The sequence below is a fragment of the Coenobita brevimanus genome, chromosome 93, assembly GCF_032717465.1.
Source record: "Coenobita brevimanus isolate Jiangsu-jjx chromosome 93, ASM3271746v2, whole genome shotgun sequence".
Classification (NCBI taxonomy): domain Eukaryota; kingdom Metazoa; phylum Arthropoda; class Malacostraca; order Decapoda; family Coenobitidae; genus Coenobita; species Coenobita brevimanus.
The window spans coordinates 47,518,372-47,536,402 of record NC_137046.1 but is presented as its reverse complement, the minus strand read 5'-3'; the positions used below and the strand labels follow the sequence as shown (position 1 = coordinate 47,536,402).

At 42.8% G+C, this 18,031-nt stretch overlaps 1 protein-coding gene across 1 annotated transcript in view; it reads right to left on the bottom strand.

Moving 5' to 3' along the window:
- Positions 1-18,031, bottom strand: part of LOC145412425 (ketimine reductase mu-crystallin-like) — a 31,894-nt gene that overhangs the window by 201 nt on the left and 13,662 nt on the right. The window contains exons 3-9 of the mRNA XM_080282310.1: positions 14,032-14,265; positions 6,812-6,959; positions 5,862-5,946; positions 5,628-5,731; positions 4,529-4,721; positions 942-1,043; positions 623-727 (exon numbers count right to left, since the gene is read on the bottom strand). Coding sequence (XP_080138436.1) covers positions 623-727; positions 942-1,043; positions 4,529-4,721; positions 5,628-5,731; positions 5,862-5,946; positions 6,812-6,959; positions 14,032-14,265 — 971 coding nt within the window. The remainder of the gene's footprint in view (positions 1-622; positions 728-941; positions 1,044-4,528; positions 4,722-5,627; positions 5,732-5,861; positions 5,947-6,811; positions 6,960-14,031; positions 14,266-18,031) is intronic.

Genomic DNA, 18,031 nt, shown 5'->3' with positions numbered 1-18,031 from the left:
CTGTTTATCAATGTAAGCCCGATTTGCAGAATTAAATTTCAGGTTAGGTTAAATCTGATTATGACAGTCTAAGTAAATGTAACATCAGTAAAATTTATTGACGATGGTGAATAATTAGAGAATTGAACAATGACCATATACATTTGTTTTATCACGAGTTAAACTAGTATTTATTAAGGAATCGAATATAAGGGAGGGGATCATAGGGAGATACATAAACCTTTTTTTTTTTTTTTTTAAGGTACCATTTATGACATTAATTCATAATTCCTCCCCAACCCTTCCTGAAACAAATGCATTAGGATACTAAGCATACATTTTGTTCTCTTTACTCTGACGTGCCAAATCATCAGTCGATATCTTCCCACAACATCTGAATACGAGTGACCTGAAAGATAAGCCTTTCATCTCTCTTGGCCTGTCTCTAACCCTGCTGACAACATCCATCCTTTCAGATGCAGTGTCAAAGTATCTCTAAACCAACAAATCTGCATTTTAGCTCTTGTTTGGCTCTCCTTGGAAGGGACAATTTTTTCTAGGTCTCCAGCCTTTACCTCCTTGATTATAATCAAGGAATACTGTCCGAAATAGCTGCCCAGTTGTTGGAGTTCCCCTGACTCACCTAGAGACTTGAAGATAGTGATCTTGTCTGCAAGGAGTGGTTTTGTTCCGAGCAGCACCTCCCCAATCTCGGCGTACACCTCAGCCCCGGTTGCTATTATATCCCCTGATGCGAGAGGCAGAAAACAAGCTAGTTAAATTCTTGACATACTCAAGGATTTAAGTGCCCATTGGTTATTGGCCAATTTGCTTTCATTAGTTCCATTGTCATATTGCAGTGTGTACAAACTCTGATCAGAGTATCGCACAAATATGACAAAAAAACAAACACACATGGTATATGCAATGAAAGGGACTTACATGTGCAATGTAGTACTAACCTGACTCCTTCATAGCTGCCTCATAGCTGTCAGTGTAGATGATGGCGCTCCTCACCAAATCCTCCTCTAGCTCCTGCATGTTTGGAGAAGGTGCGCCGATACCTGAAGGGCCCGAGTCGGTATTGTATTGTTTGGCTAGTTGCATGAAGAACAAACATAAAAAGGCTACACTGAAGATCTACACAATGAATAAATGAAAAGTTTGGCAAGTTGCATGAAGAACAAACATAAAAAGGCTACACTGAAGATCTACACAATGAATAAATGAAAAGTTTCAGTGTACTGTAGTTTTAAAATCCTTCATGTGGGCCCTGTAGGCCTATCCCAAGTTCGTAAATTTCTTATTTCATGTTTGTGGTAGAAGGTGGCGACCATCATCCACTCACTTCATGTAATGCTGCCTACTTCTTCTTTCGCCTGTATCATTCTTTTTCTGTGTCTGCCCTCCTCTGTTCCTATTTCTCCCATCTTTCCTCTTACTTTTTATTACACCCTTTTCCTTTCCAGGTGGCTTTTACAATGAGTGACTAGCCTAATGGTTTCCTGTCTGTCTATCTATCTATTGCCAGACGCTTTAATCTCGTAAGGGGTGGCTACAAACAAATCGCCTCCATTTCGCCCCCTCCCCCTCCATTTCACTGCCCTGCTCCCAGCTCACACATACTCTCTCATATACCTCTCCACTCCATCCCTCCATCTCATCTTTGGCCTCCCCCTCCCTCTCCATCCACTCCACATGGCCAAACCACCTCAGTGTGTTCCGTTTCATACACACTCTCCCAGACTCATTCACCAAGCCTTGCAGCTCCTCTTTGTCTTTACTTAACAATACAGTATCATCTGCAAACAGTACCGGGAGTTCCTACACACCACTCCAACATCCACTGCTCTACCTTGTATCTCTTTATAACCCCATCCATATACAGATTGAACAACCGTGGAGACATGACACATCCTTGTTTAAATCCAACTGTTAAAGAGAAGAATTCACTCAGTTCACTGTCCATACGCATTGTCGCCTTGACACCCTCATACGTACTCCTCATGGCATTTAGCAACTTTCCACTTACTCCATATATTCTTAATGCTTTCCACAATCCTTGTCTATCCACACTGTCATATGCTCTCTCCAAATCCATGAAGTTCGCATACTTGTTTCCCTTCCCTAGAAACTTTTCTACTAAAGACCAAAGAATGAATATCTGATATACACAACTTCTTCCCTTCCTAAAACCTCCCTGTTCTTCTCCAACTAATTCCTCTGTTATTTCCCTAACTTGGTCAATAAGTATCCTACAATATACTTTTCCTATTACGCTAAGAAAACAAATGCCCCTATGATTACCACACACTTCTTTTCCCCTCATTCCTTTGCACAAGGGAATGATGTTACCTGACTTCCAATCCTCCGGGACTTTACCTTCCTCCCAGGCCTATCTGCACATCATTCACATCCATTCTACTGCTCTCTTTCCCCCATGCTTCAGCATTTCACCACACACTCCATCAATTCCTGGGGCTTTCCCCATTTTAACATTCTTCTTTGCTTCCACAACTTCCATCCTACTGATTCCTTCTCTTCTCACATCCTTTCTTCTCCCAGCCATTTCCAGGCACTTATACTCGCATTACTTTCATTCTTTATGTTCAACAGTCTCTTAAAATGTTCTCTCCATCTGCTCACTTTTTCTCCCTTCTCAACTAGAAATCTGCCATTTTTATCTTTCATTCCACGACTTTCCAGAAGCCAGAAAAACATTTACAACGCTGGGTGGTAACCATATAGCCAACCCACACGTGTTCCTAAGTGTCAGGAAGTGGGCTGGCGTAAGGTTTGTCCCCCAACCCGTAAAACAACTAACTCATAGACAAACGGCCACCCATTACGGGAATATGGTGTCTGGCTATAGATAGATGTTTGTGCATGGTTTTGTGGTGTGGTGTAGTGGTTCAAGTGCATATGCTCCACATCATGAGAGGCGTCACCCATTCTCACCTGTGTGACGTCGAACGGTGCACGTCTATCAATGTTTTGGCTTGCAGCGGTGTAAATCATACCATAATCGTACCATAGTAGCAGCAAGAATAAAATTGACGTACTCGGCCTTAAGGTTTTAGTGGACATTTGCGATATAATGAGATCCTCTGACAGAAAAGGGCCTAAATCTTGGCTGATGATATAACCTGAATACAATTAGAACCAATCTAACCTTACATGATTGGTTCTGAAAAGATGTAAATAAAGCTCGCCTGGCCGGGTTGGGGACGACGAAGGGCAGACAACATGAGGCGCTTAGCAGTGATGCTCATCTCTGTAACTTAGAACTTTGAGCCTGTGGCGGGTTATTCACCCAATATCCTGGGATACAAGACCAACGCACTATCCATGCTACCATAGTTACCTCCCCTTGGTGTTACCCTAGGCACTCCTTTTACAAACCGACTGGCAAAAGATAGATGACACCAGCAGCCTGCACCAGGATTAGAACTCTGGTGCTGACGCCCCGGCAGGCGGCAGCTTTGCAGTCAGCAGTGCCGGTCACTCAGCCTATGGTGGCCTGAATGGACCAGAAATTATCCGTCTGGGCCTAAATGCAAGTAAATGAACCAGAATCGTTATGAATATTGTTAATGGGACTGAATGGACCTGGGGTCGAATGGTACGTAATGGTGTTAGTGCTCCGGGATTGTGTGGTGGTGGTGTATATGGTTTTGGGTGGGCTTGTGGCGTGATTAGTGGTTGTGTGTGTGGTGTGCAGTGTGTGATGCTGTAGCTGGGTGGTGTGATCGTAAAATGTGTGGATATATGGTTGTGTGGTATGTAGTAATGTAGGGAGTGGAGTATGGTGGATGTGCAGTCGTGTAGTTTTTAGAGTGTAATCTTTGGAGCTGTGGTGTGTGTGTGTGTGTGTGTGTGTGTGTGTGTGGTGCTGTATAGTGTTTGGTGTTGAGTGGTATGTGGCGTGTGGTGGTGCAACATGTAGTGTGTGGTGCGTGTTTTCCATACGATGAAGTGCTGTGTGGTTGTGTAGTGGTATGGGGTGGTGTGTGGGGGTGGTCTTGTGGATTCTGTTTGGCATGCGCTGTGATGGTATAGCATATGTTACTTTATGGCGGGATGGTGTGGACCGTGTTGCGTGATGGCTTTGTGGTGTATAGTGGTGGTGTGTAGTGATGTGAAGTGGCATGTGGTGTACGACGGGAAGTTTTATGCTGTGTCAGTGAGGTGTGAAATTGGTGCTATGTGATTGTGTGGTGGTGTGATGGGGTCACTGTAATGTGTGGTTTGGTAACATAGTGCATTGTGGTATGTTGTGGTGCTGTGTGCAGTGGGATGAGTAAATTGGTGCGGAGATGTGGTGTTAGTTTGTGTTGTGCGGTGCGTATGATTTGGTGGCGTTGTGTGTGTGGGGGTGGTGGCAAGAAGTGTCATGTGGTGCGTTGTGAGGTGTGTGTTATTGGTGTGTTATGAGGTATGGTGTGTTATCGATGTGTTATGAGGTGCGATGTTAGTCATGTGTTGTGAGGTGTGGTATGGTGTACTGAGAGGTGTGTGGTTTAGTAGATGATGAAAATGGTTGACGCACTATTGATGTGAGCCCATGGTTTCACCCAGCGGGCCTGAAGTAGCGGTGTCGAAGTGCTGGTGCAGCAATTGATGACATCAGCAGCTTCCACCGCCTGCTGCACAGTGGCTGCTGCTGTTGCCGGTATGCTCTCTGACCTCAGTATCTGACACAGTGCCTCCGCCGCCTCAGCTCGTCGCGCCCACACAATTACCTGACGTCGTACATAGATTTTCTGACTTCCATCATTTGCATCACAACATCTAGCCATAGAGTTGTTCGAGCGAGCGAAGCGAGCGAGAACGCCAAATTTAGTCACAGTTTGGACCCCCGACATACCCGAGAGAAAGATTTATCGCATCAGCAAGGACTGGGGGCAGGGGTCGGGAGGAAATACAGTAGCAAACTTTTTTTTTATATCAGCCAATTTTGAAGTTACAAAAGAGATACACAGCAATTTGGAAATCGCATAAAAATCCTCAATTATTTTCATTTCATAGACAACCCGTAATTCCCAATAGCTTTTCTGTAAATCAGGGAAACGATTTTTTAAAAGGCAGATTAGGATAACAGCCGGCTGCGCAAGAAGTAACGGTCTAATGTTGCGCAACAGCAGTTTTTTCCGACGATTGCTGAGAGCAACCAGGTTTTGCCTTTTCAAAACAAATAATACCTTCTGTTAGGCTTTTTTTACTGAATCCGAGTCAAACTAATACAATACCCTGATCGACGAAACTCTGAAATTCTTATTCAAATCGGAGCGCACCGAGAGATTTGGCGGAAGTAATTTTTGTGAGTGAGCAAAATGCAATGTCATTATTAACCTGCTCAAACCCTAGACCTAAAATTAATACAAGAGGAGCATTGGTTTTAGGCAGTGTGACGGAATATTTTTGGTATAATCTAATAAGTTCTTTTTAGTATTTTCGGGTCAGGAAATCAGAGGAAGATGATGAGCCACATGAGACAAAATTTAGCACTGTCTGGCTTGCTCGAACACGGTCCACACTCTCAGTGTGGACGCCTATTACATGTTTATATTAGCATATGTAATTCAGGAGCACCACAGTTTTAAAACTGTACTGATAATATAACGGGTCTGCAGATGACAATAACTGACCTTATCTGCGTTGAGGACGTGGGCCATGACCCGGGCATGAGAGCGAGCTTGCGCACCTGCTCCAAGAACCGCTACCACCAACATGCCCTTGTTTTCCCTCATCTCTGCCCACATCGACAGTCAACATTAAATTATATTTTGAGATGAGAGAGAAAGAGATCACAAATAAATTCATAGCTAGATAGATATATCGTATAAATTTTATAAATATGTAAATGGCCATGAGTTGCGTACCATCCTTGCCCTTGAGAATCTGTAAAGTTGCTACAGCCGACGCAGCAGCTGTCCTCATTTCTGTGATGGTGTCTCCCTGTAAAACCTGCCAATAAAATGTTATCTTTTAGGTTTGTTATTCTGAAATATTTCATGTTATATCGAAAACAGGTGTGTAGTTTCGTATAATGCAAGATGTTGAGTAAATGCATCCATTTGATGAAAATATCATTGAGCTACGAGAAATAAGCCGCAAAAGGACGAAAATATGGGCCAACAAGGTGAAAGTAGTATAGAAGGGGAGCTCAGTCCAGGCCCGGGAAGAAATACTGAGCTCCTCAGACAGTAAACACTCAGGGGCCCAGGAAATCTTAATTATCTTATCATTACATCAGAGAGCTCCATTTCTCAGTCTTATAGACATTATGTTACTATTTATCTTATCTTAACCCTTTACAGACTTGATTTCTCTGAACTGAACAAAATAACCTGGTATTAGCCTGAATAAAATTCCTAAAATGTGTCTACTAAAGCTTAATAATAAGATATTTTGAGCACCATGGAGGAAGAAGGAAATGGGCAGTCGCCATGCGGCGCTTTGCCGTGGTGCCCATCTTCATAACAAAGGCCTTTGAACATAAGGTTGAGTAAAACTGTCTCGAGTTAACTTTAATTTTTCGCTTAGGAACGTCCTTACCCGCTAAAATCTTGTGTATAGTTCAGCATGCGTGCGAATATTTCTGAACTTATTTTTTGACAGAATTGCTTTTACTATTACAAACTCATTTTAATGACAGGAGCGTGAGGATCTGCAAGTTAAGAAATGATATGTCAAAACTAGTCAGTGACATTGAAACAAGCCTTTTAGTATTATAATAGTTAATTCAGGAAGGAATTATTATTCCTACAGTGTGATATTAGGTTCATTAATCTGGGCTTAATGTAAGTAAGAAAAGAGAACTGTGGCTGACCGCTGCAGGAAGACCCGTGTCCTGGTGCAAGAGAAGGATGATGGATGTGTGAGTGGGGAGGCCGCGGGCGCTGTTGTTGGGATAGGAAGTGAGCACCTTGACAGCAAGGGAGTCTCCTGTCACCAGTCCAGGCATGGCCAGCATTATCCTGTAACATCAAGTATTATAATTAAAAGATTTTCGTTATCAGACAGAATATGAAGTCCCAGGCACAGCTCGTCCCTTCTGAACCGTAAACTGTACAAAGGTGGGTGTTTGAAGCACAAATGCGAAAGGATGATGCATCCATATCCCATACACTCACCTCCCAACTCCCGACTCTTTCCGATGTCTTGTACAGGAAACAAAGAACTCTGTGCAGGTAGTATTCGGTACAAATAGTGGAAAAAATAAGCCGATGAGTAGTAATGTGGAGACTGAGTATAAATATATTTAAATAAGCTCAAATGCGAAAGATCTGAAAGGTGGAATGCGTTGGGTATTCTGAAAGTGAAAATAGGCTAGCAGCAAATACAGAACGTCAGGGTGGAAGGAGAGTGTGTGTGCATGTGTGTGCGTGTGTGTGTGTGTTTACTTACCTGTATTTACCTAGTTGTGATATACAGGATATGAGCTACGCTCGTGGGGTCGTCTGTTTCTCAAAGTCAGATTTTGCTTTGAACCCGTTTAAGTTTTTAGACTGGACGATTTCTTTGTCCAGGCTATTCCACAGGTCTATGCATCTATATGGAAAACAGTATTTCTGGATATCCTTCAAGTAGCTTGGCTTTTTCAGTTTCATTCCGTGTCCTCTTGTTACTCTCCCATCCCATACAAACGGATCTTTTCTGTCGATTTTATCTGCGTCCATCATGGCCCTGAACACTGCAATCATGTCGCCCCTCTATCTCCTATCTTCTAAGGAAGGCAGATCCAGTTTTTCCCGCCTCTCTCTCTACGACAGATTTGCCAGGCTAGGGACCATCTTGGTTGCTGTTCTTTGTATTCTATAGTCCTCTTGGGCTTGGTGCTAGTCCTTATCACTTGCTTACTTTGTATTCTCTTGATCTTGTTTACATTTTTCTTTTTGTGTGGGGACCACACTACTGCTGCATATTCCATCCTGGGGCGGATCATGGCCACTATCAATTTTTTCGTCATCTCCTTATCCATGTAATGAAATGCGACTCTTATGTTAGTCAAGAGTTTATACGTCTCTCCAACTGTCTTGTTAATGTGTTTTTCAGGTGGCAAACTATCCTGGACCAGCACTCCTAAATCTTTCTGTTCTCTCGCTTTTGTGATTGGTTCATTACCCATCAAATAATTCAGTTATGGCCTCTTGGTACTTTTACCCATTTCCAATATATATATATATATATATATATATAATATATATATATATATATATATATAAAGTTGAATTTCATTTCCCACATCCGGCTATAATCATGAATCCTATCCAGGTCCTCCTGCAGCATTTTACAGTCTCCCTCAAACTTCTACTTTCCTCAAGATCTTTGCATCATCAGCAAACAGACTTGCATAACTGTTCATTCCATTTACCATATCGTTTACGTAAATCAGGAGCTTTACTGGCGCTAACACCGAGCCCTATGGGACTCCACTTGTTACTTCCCTTCATCCAGACATCCTGTCCTTTATTACTGTCATCATTTGTCTGTCTCTCAGATGGTCTCTCATCCACTCCAGGAGGTTTCCTTTCAGTCCTCGTGTGTGCTCCAATTTCCACATTAGTCGCTTGTGGGGTACCTTGTCAAAGGCTTTCTCCAAATCTAAATACACACAATCCACCCAACGGTCTCTCTCCTGTAGCACGTCAATCCCTCTTGAGTAAAAGCTCAACATGTTGGAAACACATGTCCTTCCACTTCTGAATCCAAACTGACTTTCATGCAGAATGTTCATATCCTCCAGATATTTTACCTATCCGTCTGTCAGGATTCTCTCGCACAATTTTGCAACCACGCTGGTCAGGGACACTGGTCTATAATTCAAGGGTTCTTCCTTGTTTCCTCCCTTATAAATTGGTACCACACTGGCCCTTTTCCATTCCCGAGGCACTTTCCCTTCTTCCAGAGTACACACAATAAAACCGTGAATCTTATCCGCTAGTTGTTCTCTGGATTTCTTCAGTACCCAATTGGAGATTCCGTCCGGTCCTGGGGCTTTCCCCATCTTGAGTTTCCAATAATTTATACACTTCCTGCACTTCCACTTTTATATCTTTTATCATTGTATTTCTAGACACTCCTTACTCCACAATATCCCTTTCTTCAGTGAAAACCGAGTGGAAACATTTGTTCATTATTTCACCTTGCATTGCCGCATCTTTATAGACCTCTCCTTCTATTTTCAGTTTGGTGATTCCTTCTTTTTGTTTCAATTTGCTATTGACAAATCTGTAAAACAATTTGTTTTCTTCCTTATATTTGTCAATTATACAATTTTCAAAGTTCCTTTCTTCCTCCTACATATTCTTTTATTTTCATTTCTAGTTCTATATTCTTCCTTTGTTCTCTTAATATCACCTCTTTTTCTCCAGTTGTTCCATGCAATGTCCCTCTCTCTTTTTTTTTTCTCTATCATACACCTTCTGTCAAACCAATCCTTTTTCCTGTTTTCGTTGCCACTAACTCTTGGCACATATTTTTCCACTCCCGAATTATAGAGGTCTAGAAAGATATCCCACTTCCTCCAGTCCGCATTTTCGAAAAATTTCCTCAGTCCTATAAAGTTTGCTTTCCCAAAGTTGTATCTTCGCTCCCTATAAAGCTCATCTCTTGGCACCACGTTCCCTTTTATCATCTGGAACTCAGTGACCACATGATCACTTTTTCCTACAGGACACAGATATTTCAGAGATTCAGTTACGTCACATTCTTTGGTTAGCAGCAAATCTAGTCTTGCTGGTGTGTCATCACCTCTGAATCTTGTCTCTTCTTTGACCCACTGGGTCATCACACTATTAATTGCTATTAAAATGCAGTATAGTGCCACAGAGGGCAACCTAACACCCCCAGAAGGAGCCCACCGAGGAGCACTGACAGCGCGCCGGGACTCAGGGCGACAATGACATAAGACCACCTGGGCCGCAAGCCCCTATGACCCGGAGCTCGCCCCCCACCACCATAGCAGGAATACAAGACTACCTTCCAGGCAAGCCGACCCCAACCAACTATAGGATGAAGCTGTAACTCCAGCTCCAGTCAGCACCCCTGAGACGGCCAGAAGCCGCTCAACCCTCCTACAGGAGACAGCCTGCAGCCACTGTGGAGGAAAACAGGAGACGCCTGTAGCCGCTCCCATCTTCATCAGGAGACGGCCTGTAGCCGGTCTGAAGGTGCCCCTAATGAGACGGCCTGTAACCGCTCTGAAGGTACTCCTAACGAGACGGCCCATAGCCGCTCAACCCTCCTGCAGGAGACGGCCTGTAGCCGCTACAGAAGGAATCAGGAGACAGCCTGCAGCCGCTCTGGAGGCAAACAGGAGACGGCCTGTAGCCGCTCTGAAGGTGCCCCTCGAGAGATGGCTGTAGCCGCTCAACCCTCCTGCAGGAGACGGCCCATAGTCGCTCCAGAGGGAATCAGGAGACAGCCCATAGCCGCTCCCGCCTTCATCAGGAGACGGCCTACAGCTGCTCTGAAGGTGCCCCTGAGTCATCCTGTAGCTGCTCCCTTCCCCAGGCCACGGCCAGTAGCCGGGCCTTAGCAACGCCCTGCAGCCGCGCCCCCAGAAGGCCACAGCCAGTAGCCGGGCCCTACAGTAGGAGACGGCCAGTAGCCGCTCCTCCGTCAGGTACTGACTCCTGGTCAACCTACGATCCAGAGGGAGCCCCCAGCCTGGGGGAGTACTGGAGAGGTCCCGTGACTTCCACCGGGCTCTTCTCCCTGCAGCTGGATCCGGAGAGGACTCACCTGACGGACCCCAACGTAGGCTGATGTCGCAGCCCCCCCCCCCCTTGACAGCGTCTCCGAACACCGGGGACTGCAGCCCTCGGGACCTCCAGACCATCCCCAGGACCCCCGGGCGGGACCTCCCTACACCCAGACGCCTGAGATCTTCGTCCTCCGTCAGGCACCTGAGCGAGAAGTTCAGGTAGTTATACGGCCCCAGCCCCGAGGGCCGTACTTCCGCCCCAAGCCCCGAAAGCGTGGGGCCCTTCGCCACCCACAGCCCCAGACAAGAGAGGATGCCCCTATGAGTGATCCCGTGGCCCCTGAACACAGAGGCCCCCGGCGGAACCCAGCCCCATCAGTAGGGAGGCTGGGTCACCTCCGCCACCCTTGTACCTGACCGCCATGACGCCCAGACCTGAAAGGAGTGACTGTGAAAGCACAGTGTCCGTGACTTAGTGACGTGAAGGCAGAGCAGTGAATCAACTATATAAAGGAAGTCAGTGAGAGAAGCACCAGTGACAATATAAAAGTGGTGGAGTGAATAAGAGTAACAGTGAAACCGTGAACACGGCCAGGCAGTGAAATACGGGTCTATTACAGTGAATACGCTGCCGTCTAGTAACGCCGCATCACACAAAAATCATACACAGACCCCAGTGTTAAAGTAATAATTACCAACAGTGGAATAGTACCACCCAGTCCACAAATATCTAACTTGGACTTCCTGCAATAACAGTATATAAACCTCTGCCCTAAATGCTATTTACAGTACCTTACCCGACCCTGACCTGAGTAGTATCCTGCGCGATACTAATAACCCATATCTAGGCCTAAGAATTATAATTGTCCAGTGTATCTGTATTCGTGACATCTACCCGTTCCACCGTAGAGTTTAGTAATACATATGTAAGGTTGTTGCCTTGAGTTTTTGTGTCCTGCCTCTCTCCTATTTGTCTAAGCTCCGGTCTAGAAAGAGAACCCAGCTACACACTAGGCGTTAGAGGGACGGGAGGCCGACCCTAAAACACCTAGAGTTGCAGCTATATTTGACAATATAGTGCCCCACGAATCTTTGCTGCCTTCTGAGTCCCATTCCTCGCAGTTCACCTCTTTACAATTAAAAACACCCATCAGCATTATGGTGTTGCTTTTCTCAATTACTTTCTATAAATTAACTATATCTGACAACATTTCCCGGTATTCATCGTCATTCCATGCCTTTGTCTTAGGGGGAACATATACTACTGCCACGTCTCTCTTGCCATTTTCTCCAGTTTCTGATTTCATACTTATCACTTCAGCCGTACCCTCTCCCAGTTCCACAGTATCCACATTTATGTTGTTCTTCACTGCTGTCATCACCCCTCCTTCCGTTTTTTCTTTTCTGCCTCTTCACAGTTTGTATTTACTGTCTCCTATATATGGATATCAGTATCCTCTCTTAACTTGGTCTCTACAAAGCACATAACGTCTGGTTCATGTACCGTTAAGAAATTGTTGATTTCTAACCTTGCTGATATTAAACCATCAACATTAGTATAAGACACTTTCAAACTTTTTTCGTTGTTTTTTGTTCCCTCTTTTTCCCCCCTCTCTCCGTCGGTACCACTTCCTCAGTTTCTGATCCATAACTCTCCAATAGAACACTGTCCTCTCTTCCTCCGTTCTCTGTTCGCTTTTTGTCTTTGCTTCCTTTACTAGCTCAGGTTATTTTTGCTCTTTCTTCCTCATTTGCATCTCTCCGTATCCAAACATTTTTGAGCCCCTCTTTGTCTGATAATTTCCATGTTCTGTTGGTGATTTCATTTACCATTACCTGAGACTTAAACATTACTTTAAGTGGCCTCCCCCCTCCTTCCTCGTATTTTCCTAACCCAAACACTTCAATCTCTTCTCGAGCTTCGTTGTTACCCTCCATAACTACTGATGCTATCTCTTTAACCTTAACTCAGTTCTTCTCTTTCCCTTTCTGATCTTACTTTCATACGTTTTTAATTTACTCCTGAAATTATCACGCATTTTTTCTTGTCTTGTACATCCCTGACTAAAGATTCTCTACTTCTTAGTACCCTAACCACTTCTTTCTCTATCTTTTCCTTGTTTTGTTATTCTGTAATCTCATTCAAATTTATATTTCCTTCCTCTTGAATTTTCTTCCACTCCTTGTGTTGCTCCTTGATTACCTTACTGTGTTCATCTAGCATCCTTGACTTTGATTCATGCTTATGTAGTTTACTTATTTCACCCTGTCCCTTTCTTCTTCCAACCTCTTATTTTCCCTCTTGAGCTGTTTTATTTCATTTGAGGCAGATTGCTTACTCTCTTTTAATTCTTTTGATTCTCTTTGTTGTTCAGCACTGTGTGTGCATACGTTTTCCAACTTTGCATTACTTTGATCTCTCGCCTGTTCTAAGGTACGTTCCTGCAACTCTCTAATTATTGACCATACCTTTTTTTACCTCCTGGACATTCCTTTCCGCCATTTTCTCCACTCCTGCTACTCTTGTTTGGTTCAGTTTTTAGTACTTTCTTTACCCTTTTCTTCGTCGGAGAACCCCGCAAATTCACCGCCACCAGATGTAAACAATGAACTATCCCTTTCCGCCATGATGCAACCATACGGAAACTTTGTATTTCCACTGTGTCTTGTACTCCTTTTAATGACCAAAACGTGTGTGTGTGTGTGTGTGTGTGTGTGTGTGTGTGTGTGTGTGTGTGTGTGTGTGTTTACCCTAGATGTGATCATTTTTAGTGAAAGGGATGGTAATGCATCAGGTCAGAAATAGCCACAGTCATTGAGTGGTTAGCATTGTAAGCTGCAAAGCTGCTGGACCGACAGCTCCCGGGCTGGATTCATGCATGGAGCGGGCAGTTGGCACCACTCAGTATAGGTGTTCATCCACCCTTTGGGGGTTGGTAGGTAAAATGAATTGCTACAATAGGGTAACACTTCAGGAAGGGAACTGTGGTAACCTGGATAATGCAGTGGACAATGGATTAATAATCCACCACAGACTCAAAGGACTAAGTTTTGGACATGAGTACCGCAAGGCTTCTGCCTATACTTTCACCATACTATGAATAGTGAGGTGGAAGACCACGTTCCCCTCCTTTTCACGGAAAAGAAAAATAATGATGGCAGTACCACCCGAATGTAATTACTGGATACTGCCTTGAATTATTCCCCTGTTCATGCTTTCTAAATGCCTTATTCCTCCTCGTCCATTGATCCCCCTTGGCATTCTTGTAATGATGTAATCATTTGCAGTTTGAAATCGCATACAGCTACTGCATCATCAGTTAGATATGGGTGTCACTTACCCTTGGTGTTGGGGCACCTTCACTCTGGAGCGCAATGGCTGGACTGCCCCTTGGGGATGATCTGGGTCCCTGGAGATGGACTGAAGGGCACGAGTGACGGCTGGCAGTAGTTGGTCCCATGTCAGCACCTGCTGCACCTGCTCCTCGCTTACCCACTTCACCTGGCCAGACGGCCATGCTGACCCCTGCTGAGGCTCATCCGCATTCATCCCTCCGCTGGCTAACCTACACCTCCTGCAAAGGCAAGTCATAAATTTTTCAGAGGTATATGCAACGGTCTAATTATATAAACAGGCTTATCGACGGAGTTACTTGTCCGATATTACCTCGCACGGGATGGGAGCAGCAGATTATCAGTTACATCAGTTTACAGAGATGAAGAAACTGACCCGCTTGTCGAACGTGTAGAAACTTGCGTCGTGCCTGTGACACGGACCAAGTTCGTGCATGCAAAATCTGTAGCTAACACAAGCCTGTCTTTGGCCATATAGCGCACTTCTAGGTTAGTTCCGTACAGAAAGATGGAATTTTAGGTGCAGAAATAAAACTATCCTTCTGTCGATCACAAGAAATCACCTATTTAGGATTATCTGCCCCCAAATCAGAGATGTGGTATACGGTACTTTTGTGTCCAGGGTACGTTGTGCATGCACAAGGTTGGTTCATGTGACGCCGCATAAACGTCTGCCAGCAAAACCGTCGGCAAATATATAATAGAACAGTAGTTAGAATGCCCTATTATAGTTGTACAGTACATGGCCGAGTTAGGATTCACTTATTTCAGTAGTAGAATAGGATACTTCAGGTCCTCGTAAGCCACTCACATACATTCTGGTCCTATCAGATCAATTCAAGTCAGTTCAGGTACTGCTACATCTGTTCTTTTACTGTTCTAGGTAATCTCAGCAGTGATCAGACCTAATTAGGTCCATTAAGACATATTTCTGATTTCTGACAGTTATGGTCCAATCAGGCTTTTTTTTTTTTTTTTTTTTTTTTTTTATTTTTTTTTTTTTTTAAAGGCCATTCAGGCATGAATAGATCTTGGTTTAGGCCACGATAAGTTCATTATTGCCCTTCACATGCAGTCCATCCCACTCAGATAAATTCAGTTCCATTTAGGACCAGTTTGGTCAGTTCAGGAAGTCAGCCCATTTTATGCTCATCTAAACGCTTGACAGTTTTTATGATCCAGTTAAGTCGGTTCAGGTCAGTTTAGAGTCATGAGGTCGAATCAAGGGTGGGATTCTCGAACATATTCACAATGAATTCCTCGTCTAAGCTCAAATATATTTGTCCAGAAAGGACGAAAACAGAGCCTTCCTGTGTCTCCTGTTTCTTTTAAAGAAAAAAAAAAAAAGTATTGGAAACGAGAGAAGAATTAAGTTGCAATGTTTTATGCGAGAAGGACGATAAAATGAAAATGCCAAGTCTTCCCGGGTTTCTGTATCTTCCTAAAAAAAAAAAAAAATAGTTACGTTAGGGAATCGATTGTAAATCTATTTGAGAATCACTCTCCAGCTTCATCAGTGACAATTCAGAGTCATTTCGAACGAGCCAGGATGTCATATGTTAATGGACATATAAATGACATGATAGACACTGCTAGTAGATCTCGGGAATAAAAGATAAAATTTTACTTGTGAACATTTTTTTTTTTTTTTTTTTTTTTTTTCCAGATAATGATCTTTCTATGTGTTTTGTTGCAATTTCAGTGACATCTTCATTTCTATCACCAATCTCTATTTTCAATGATGGGCCTTTCTTCCTCAACGGCCTTAATGGAAAAAAAAAAAAAAAAAAAGAGGTGGGGGGGAGGTCTGCTAAACAAGAAGTCTGTCAATCTCTATTTTCAATGATGGGCCTTTCTTCCTCAACGGCCTTAATGGAAAAAAAAAAAAAAAAAGAGGTGGGGGGGAGGTCTGCTAAACAAGAAGTCTGTCCGTTTAGAAACAACGAAAAATTAAAGCAGGGGTGAGGAACGTCCGGCCTCCGGGCCGCATAAGGCCCGCAAGACAATTTGATCAGGCCCGCGAGGCAATTCATAAATGCAATTTCATAAACTCATGAACGAATATATATATATATATATATATATATATATATATATATATATATATATATATATATATGTACTGGGATACAGTTGATTTTCGGTTCATAATTTTGTATGGACCGCGAATGATATTAAAAATATCCTAATGGCCCTTAATAGGAGAAAGGTTCCCCACCCCGGAATTAAAGGCAGAGTCAAATTTGGGCAAAAATGGGCTCGGACTTTAAGATTTTCCAACCTTGTCAATCCAAGCAATCCACATCCTTAGGTCCTAACCTTGGCCATCTTCGGTCCTAACCTTGATTTGTTTAAAGGGTCAGTATTAGACAATAATTATGCACAAAACCTAACAGGACCTGACCTGTCCGGAAAAAAAAAAAAAACGACTAGGTCCTAATCTTGGTATTCCACGGTCCTAAACTGAGATTCTTCGTTCCTGATTTGTGACTTCGGTTCTTTCCTTGTCATTATTCTGTTCTAACTTTGGCAGTCTGCTATTTATCTTCATTTTAGTTATGAAACTTACAATTTCATTTGCATGTTCAGTTTCAGATTTTGAAAAGTTCGCCACGAATTTCGAGATTTTAAGGTTTCCCTCATATTAATGATCTTCCTTATAATGAATTAGCAAAGGAAGTGCTGTAGAAAAAAAGTGGATTATACCCTGTTGATGAATATTACCTATGAAAAGAAAAGTACTGTCGATTGTTTCTGAGTCAACACACACACACACACACAATGGAAATCTGTAGTAAAGACATAGAGGAACACAAAAGGTTAGGGAAATACGAGAAAAGCAAGACAAGACCTCTAAAGGTGACTGTCCAGAGTGTAAACACTGTGGAAGAGATACTAAAAAATGCAAAGAATCTTATGGAAAAAGAGGAATTCAAAAATGTATGGATAAAAAGATGCCTAACACAAGAGGAACTGGAATTACTGAAATAGAAAAGGGAGGAAGCAAAAACAAAAAATGAGGGAAGATCAGAAGAGGACAAGAAGAAATTTTACACAGTAATAGGACTGCAGGTACGAAAGTGGTACACAAACAGGATGGAAGAAAAAGGAGGAAGTTAGTAGAACCATGTCATGACAGGTATATAAACAAGATGATAAAGTTGATGTACTCAAATGTGGATGGAATGGTATCTAAATTACTAGAGATGAATGATTATGTCAGAGAAAATGAACCACAAATAATATGCCTAACTGAGACAAAATTAACACCAAGGATATCCAATGACATACTAAACTTAGAGGAATACAATATATGGAGAAGAGACAGAAATTTAAAAAAAGGAGGAGGAATTATAATATTAACTAAGAAAAATCTAAAAGTCAAGGAAATAAACCTAAATATACCATCACAAGTAGAACTGATTGCAGTAGAGATCGACACATCTGAAGGTAAAGTAATTGTAGCCAATTTGTATATGCCACCCAGATCAAACACATGGGAAAGAGACGAATATGAGGACCTGGCAGAGGGTACAATTCAGAGTATAAGATCCTTGCTACATAAAATGGAAGAGAAATCGGAAAGAATTATACTAACTGGGGATTTCAATACAAATATAAATTGGAATACTCTAGATATAAATAGCCAAGAAAGCTGTTGGGACCAAAAGCTCCTGGATCTCGTACAAGAGTTTTTCTTAACGCAACATGTGAGGGAAACTACTAGAAAAAGAGGACTTGATGTACCTTCAGTGCTAGATCTAATATTTACTAGGCAAGAAAATGACATTGACAGTTTAATATATCACCCTCCACTCGGCAAAAGCGATCATGCAGTACTAAATTATAACTTCAGGATAGCATATGACATAGTAAACAGCAATGACAGTTACAAAATGAGACTAAACTATAAAAAGGGAAATTATCAAGACCTAAAGAAGTATTTCTTTGAAGTTGATTGGGAAAATGAGCTTAGAGGACAAGATT